This window comes from Ceratina calcarata, unplaced genomic scaffold, assembly GCF_001652005.2.
Source record: "Ceratina calcarata isolate Rehan_Ccalc_2016 unplaced genomic scaffold, ASM165200v1 scaffold379.2, whole genome shotgun sequence".
NCBI classification, from domain to species: domain Eukaryota; kingdom Metazoa; phylum Arthropoda; class Insecta; order Hymenoptera; family Apidae; genus Ceratina; species Ceratina calcarata.
Window position 1 is genome coordinate 282,615 of NW_017161115.1, and position 5,624 is coordinate 288,238.

A 5,624-nucleotide genomic window follows, 5' to 3' on the forward strand; every position below is an offset into this window, starting at 1 on the left:
AAGGAGGATGCTGGGAGCGCAACGTGTCGAAGCAGGCATAGTTCCTTGCGAGCGCCCAGACGCGTAACAGCAACACGTCGTATTTGGAATAATTTGTTGAGCTTTAATAAAGTTTATAGCATATTCTTACATTTAGTTTTAAAAGCTTTTCCAATTATTAATATTATCCCTATTCCATAATAAAATTGAAGCGTATACAGTGTGAATTTATACGATGACTTAATAAATTCTTATTAGTAATTGTAAGTTCATAGGTGATTTCGGTAGGTACAGGATTGAGAATTTTTCTGACAAACCTGATGTCGAAATCAAACGGAAAGCTAGACCGGGTTAGAACAAATGGAAGTTCGCCACGGATGACACGACATGTCGCGATCTTGACCTCGAGCAATCAGTATCTCGGAATAAGCAAGTCGATTATGACACCGGTGGTTTTATTATAAACGAAGCTCGCGTCGGTAGCGGATAAGGAACGATAACTCGCGTACGCAAGTTGCCTGCTATCGAATTCGGGGTTATCTGTTCGCACGTATACGAATGGATATTGAGAAAAATAAACAGGTCGGATTCTGGTCTTATCTCGAGCGGTGAGCATCGTCAACCTGTATCCTGCGCGCGGCGATGAAGTAGAAGCGGCGCGTGGATTCGGCGAGATCATCTCTGCGCTTGATCTCCTCTTCGAGATCGATCGGGTCCACCGTAAACGTCACCACCGATGCCATTTTACGGTAATCGTGTGAATTTTGTTACTGTCTCACGGATCATCGAGTTTCGAGCACGTTTCGAGCATACAGATTATCATTATCATTCAGTATTATCTCTATGGTTTCGAGACCACTGTATATAGTTATAGTTATCAGATACAAGAAAAGTCCTATGCAAAAAAAGAAGGATATTTGAAAATGAAGCAGATGATGATTAGCAGGCAATAAATAATTTATTTGCTCTCATGATTTACACGTCAAAGGATCAGATAATCCCTGCGTAAATTAAAAACACGAAGAACGATGTGGAGAGGAATGTTACCATTCCCGCAGCTACTGCAATCATTGCGTTTCTCTTCTTCCTGGACGATCTGGTCAGCACGTGGAAATCCTTTCTGGACTAAAAAAAATATTGTATATCTGTAAACAGCTCTTATTTAGAAATCTCGATTATTATATCTGTGGCTTACAAAACTAATGGTCCATCATTTGTAAGAGGAGACAAATAAATATAACTAAAAAATGGAGCCTCGCTATAATTTTTTAATTCTTGACTTTTGCCTCATTTCGACTTTTATACAATCACTCCTTACAATGTTTCCCAGCAGTAGCCGAACACCCTGTATGCTTCGGAGAGCAAGAAGAATAAACGAAAAACAAAACTGGGTACCATCGCGCGGTTAATTGCCGAGCCGATACCCAGTAATTAATGGTATCGTTTCAGCGCGCGTATAAATAAAAGAGCGGTAATCTCGACACGCACCACCCTCGGGGAAACAAACGGTAGGGTCGTATACTCGCGTCCTATCGATCGGACGCCGCGTGGTTAAAACGCGCTAATTACAGTTAAGTAGGATACGTGTTGCCGAACAAACACCTCTGATCAGCCAACGGTTAAATCCCTACAGTGTCTGAGTCACGATTAGTGTATTTTACCATGAGCTGCAGGGTCTGCGTCTTCTGAACGAGCTCGTCCAGTCTCTGACCCCGGTCGATCAACTTCTGTACGCCGTCCATCAATGCCTTTCGAATTTCTGCCAGTTCACCCTCCAATCGAGGAATTATCTCAGGTTCTTGATTGTACTCCTCCTGAAAGTGAACGAAACGATCAACAGCATTAAAACTACTGATAATTATTTACTAAAGGGTGAGACTCAATTTTTAAAGCGTATAAAGAGAAACGAGAGATCGAACATTGATGATGAACAGACGGAAACATTTATTATTCTATTAAGAATCCATCATTTTCAGTAGTTTTAGTATCAAAGATTTTAACGAAACGAACTAGTCTAACTTACGACTATCTTCTTCAACGGGTTCGATAGGTCAATAATCGTCAAGCTGGTCAAATCCATGGAGAGGTCAGCCAGTATCGGTAGTTCCCTATAGACACTCCTTAACCTTTCTAAAAACACCTGGGAACAGGACTCTAGTCTCGCCGCCGACGAGGGACAGTCCGGTTTCGACGTTAGGCAGGCATAATGCAGCTCACCGATCAGCAAGTGTACCGTGTAACTGCACAAAATTCCCGGAACATTTTTCAATCTGGACACCTTCTGTTTACCGTTCGTAGAACGATTGACAAGCTTACTTGCCCCTATCGAAGCTGATCTTATCGTCCTCCAGCGACTTCAGGCTGTCTACCGTGCTCAACACGATAGCCCTGAGAGCCGAGTCCTGCTTCGCCGAGTAATCCGCTACGATTTTGCACCCAGACTTCTCCCAAAATGCAATCACAGCGTAATGCACGGTCTTATTCATTTTCACCGACGCACGATTCATTGTCGATTCACAAGAGTTCTCGACTAGAACATTTTTATTCACAAGAAAATCCAGCACGTTCAACTGCCTCGCGTTCGCGACGAGTCCCTGGTGCGTCTACTGACGAGAAATCTGCGTCCGGCTTCGGTGAACGCAGTCGCGTCGTTGAACACGAAGGATCATTCGCCGCGACGTCTCTGTCCGCTTTAGAGGAGGCAAACACGGAGTGCAGTCCGGCGCTTCTTGTTTACCAGGTCCCGGGCCGTGTATCGGCAATGAGTAATGAAAGAAATTTCGATAATGCACGATAACGCGACGCTCCTCGAGTGCTTCTTGTGGCCACGCTTTCTCGTTACGCATTGTCCACACGACCACGCGTTTCTTCCTTTGCGAACCATCTCGCAGACCGATTAGATAACCAGTTAGAACCGCCCACGTTTCGGTCAATGTGCACGAAATCGTTTGTTTACCTCGTTCCTGGCCTTAGAAACGCAATTTTAGGTAAATCTCCTGTGATAAAACGTCTGATAACTATTCTTTAGTATTCATCCGGCATTATTTAAACTGGAAGATTGTTATCATACAGTCGCAACCATGTAAGAATCCGTGTGATGAGTCATGCGATAAATCATGCATAAGGTATGCATTTTTACCTAAAATTTATCGACTGTAATCTATTTGTAAAAGTCTGATAATAAAGAGCGAATTGCATTATTTAGCACTGTTTACGAGTCGTTTATTAAAAGCGCTGTTAAACGAATTGAAATTACTACAAGAAAATATCGCTGACGTATCTTTGAACGGATCGGCGATCATAAATCTATTCAACGAATCGCGTTAATCGCGGCTGACAACAGATTCCGAAATACGCTCGGATCTTAATTAAATATTTGAGGTAGATACGGTTCCGAGCTGAATCGCGGCGTCTTGTCTCGCAAGAAAGGAGGATTAATCGAAACCGTTGCTCGCGAGCCATTGCTCGATAGTCCACGTGTTTGCCTCCAGCCAATTTATACTGTTCTCTATTTCTTCGATGCTGTTCCTCTTCGCGTTCTCGGTTATTTTCAGATCTAATTCTCTCAGGAAGAATTGCCTCGCCTGTAGAACAAATTTTTCGTTTAAATTATACTACGAATTTCTAGGAAATTTTCTTAGTATTTAAAAATTAAATCCAGGAACAAATGTCTTTTGTTGTTTAAACATCGTTATATACGTTTTTACGTATATACGTACGTTGCTTTCGTAATTAAATTTCGTATAAATGCTCACTTCTTGCAATCGTTGCCGATCTTTAAACAGCGATATAATCGCGCAAACGATTCTTCCCAAAGCAAACTCGTTCGCCTCGTATTTAACTAGCAGAGCTTCCCACCGATCTCTACCAACACATGTTCCATAAGTTATTCGCAGCAATCTGACAGAATGTATTTTTTGAAGGGCGTGGGGTAGTATAGAAATGTCAATACCGTACGAAATCCCAAGCGACGTCCAACCCCGCGGGATTCGAGGCGATTTTGATCAGCACTCCTGAAAAGTCCTGCTTCCGAACAAAACTTTCGTCCATCGCCCGTTCCAAATATCTGCAAGCAGAAACTAATTTTAAAAAATGATTTTCGAATTTCGTTTATTATCGAGAGCTCCTCCTGTCCGTCGAGTTTCCCCAGGTTCGCCTGTTAAATTTATATTCCCCGAACGTCGTAAATCCGTCGGGGCTTCGACAAATTGGCCAGCGACACGCGAGAAGATAACAGAGACCCGTCGAAGGAGCGTCGCTCGCAATTAACTTAACCGATTAAGAGCGTCTTTATCCTGTAGCCCAGTCATCCCGGTCAACAGCCTCTCTTTCTCCTGAGCGTCCGTCTGTTCCTTATACAATCGCGACATGTGCTCGTACACGGAATCAGTGTCGTTCGACAACAGAACGAAGCCTATCTTCGTGATCATTATGAATTAAAATAATCAAATATCATTTATTGTATGAATTAAAAATCGTGACTGATATTCGCTAGATTCTTACCGTACGAATAGACGATAGAGCGAACGTCGGCGTGCAACTTTTGCTCTTTACGCCGGGAAAGGTGGTTCCTCAGCTTTTTTCTTGCTGTCTCGAGACAGTGCACGTGGCCCACGCTGCAAGCCGCGTTCAATATCAATACGCGAAATTCTCTTGAACGGAAACAAGACTATTCTTAATGATTTCTCTTAATAATTAACATATTTATTGATTTAACTAACCTGAGACTGAAGGGGTCCTTCGTATGAACGCGCCATCCCATTTGACGATATAATTTGTCGACGAGATCCCTCGCATATGACTAATAAAATAAAAATAATTTTTAATTAAAGCATTTTTATAAACTGAAGATTTCATGTTTATTTAAAAACTGGATGTGCAGATATTATGAAGAATGCATTAATTAATTATATAAAAATGTTCAGAATATCGACAGTCTATAAAATCTAAAAGTTTGCGCGATGGTCTCACCTGGAAATTGGCGTGTACGTTTCTGCCAGCTAAAAGCCTGTTCATCTGACCGAACCATTCCGCGGCTACCGCCCACGGTTGATAAGCGTTCTCGTTCGCCAGATACGAGGTCAAGTTCATAACTATAGAATAGCTTAGATCAGTTTCCGCTAAAAGAAACGCGTCGTGCAACAAGTCGGCCCTGTTCGCCGCGCTCAAGGCCTGCGCCCGTTCCGAAACGAACATAATTAGAATCTCTAACAATAATCAACAAACGCGGTAAGCGATTAATAAAATATACTCGATGATCGTGGAGTAGCAAACTGTTGAACGTGTTCCACGCGTCTTCCGTGTAATTTACGATATAGTAGCCCGCAGAGTTGTGATTCAATTTGATCCAGTCCACTGATTTCTCCAACGGCAATTCCACTGAAATTCCCAAACTGTGTAATAAACAATTCTACCTGCGAATTTTCAATGGCTGGTATTTAGAATCGTTTAACTAATTAACTTACTACTAACTTAATTTTTTAAATCGTCTTAAGCATTTTTTATCATTGTCTATCCTATATTTTCAGTTCCTGTTGTATACAGGAAACAGTGATCTTAAAAATAAGTAACGACTCTGAATACCGGCCCATGTCATTAACCCTTTCGCTACGGCAGTCCGTTCCGCGGGATCAGTTTATATTTTT

The 5,624-nt window shown here is 42.1% G+C and overlaps 3 protein-coding genes and 1 long non-coding RNA gene across 5 annotated transcripts in view; 1 reads left to right on the forward strand and 3 right to left on the reverse strand.

Moving 5' to 3' along the window:
* LOC113464460 (spermatogenesis-associated protein 17) overlaps positions 1–722 on the reverse strand; it is a 2,891-nt gene extending 2,169 nt beyond the window's left edge. The window contains exon 1 of the mRNA XM_026814346.1: positions 603–722. Coding sequence (XP_026670147.1) covers positions 603–722 — 120 coding nt within the window. The remainder of the gene's footprint in view (positions 1–602) is intronic.
* Positions 723–922: 200 nt separating this feature from the next.
* Positions 923–2,495, reverse strand: LOC108625894 (uncharacterized). Its single transcript, XM_026814334.1, has 4 exons — positions 2,296–2,495; positions 2,003–2,219; positions 1,641–1,793; positions 923–1,104 (listed from the first exon to the last, which is right to left on the reverse strand). The coding sequence occupies exons 1-4, from the start codon at positions 2,484–2,486 to the stop codon at positions 970–972; spliced, it is 696 nt and encodes a 231-aa protein (XP_026670135.1). The 5' UTR covers positions 2,487–2,495; the 3' UTR covers positions 923–969.
* An 898-nt stretch (positions 2,496–3,393) lies between these two features.
* LOC108625873 (glutamyl aminopeptidase) overlaps positions 3,394–5,624 on the reverse strand; it is a 5,441-nt gene continuing 3,210 nt past the window's right edge. The window contains exons 9-16 of one of the 2 annotated variants that reach the window (XM_018026203.2): positions 5,231–5,358; positions 4,951–5,151; positions 4,701–4,780; positions 4,483–4,631; positions 4,255–4,393; positions 3,932–4,045; positions 3,735–3,843; positions 3,394–3,563 (exon numbers count right to left, since the gene is read on the reverse strand). In XM_018026203.2, the coding sequence (XP_017881692.1) occupies positions 3,414–3,563; positions 3,735–3,843; positions 3,932–4,045; positions 4,255–4,393; positions 4,483–4,631; positions 4,701–4,780; positions 4,951–5,151; positions 5,231–5,358 (1,070 nt within the window). In that variant the 3' untranslated portion in view covers positions 3,394–3,413. The remainder of the gene's footprint in view (positions 3,564–3,734; positions 3,844–3,931; positions 4,046–4,254; positions 4,394–4,482; positions 4,632–4,700; positions 4,781–4,950; positions 5,152–5,230; positions 5,359–5,624) is intronic. The other variant, XM_026814327.1, reaches the window with a different exon arrangement.
* LOC113464459 (uncharacterized) overlaps positions 5,131–5,624 on the forward strand; it is a 1,063-nt gene continuing 569 nt past the window's right edge. The window contains exon 1 of the long non-coding RNA XR_003389317.1: positions 5,131–5,208. This is a non-coding gene — a long non-coding RNA (uncharacterized LOC113464459). The remainder of the gene's footprint in view (positions 5,209–5,624) is intronic.

Bases quoted from the DNA above. Each gene is read 5' to 3' on its own strand.
- LOC108625894 (XM_026814334.1), bottom strand. From the start codon at position 2,486: ATGAATCGTGCGTCGGTGAAAATGAATAAGACCGTGCATTACGCTGTG. The intron at 1,794-2,002 runs GTAAGTTAGACT...GTTCACTTTCAG, and splicing joins ACCCGTTGAAGAAGATAGTC to GAGGAGTACAATCAAGAACC. The intron at 1,105-1,640 runs GTAAAATACACT...TATTTTTTTTAG, and splicing joins CGCAGACCCTGCAGCTCATG to TCCAGAAAGGATTTCCACGT.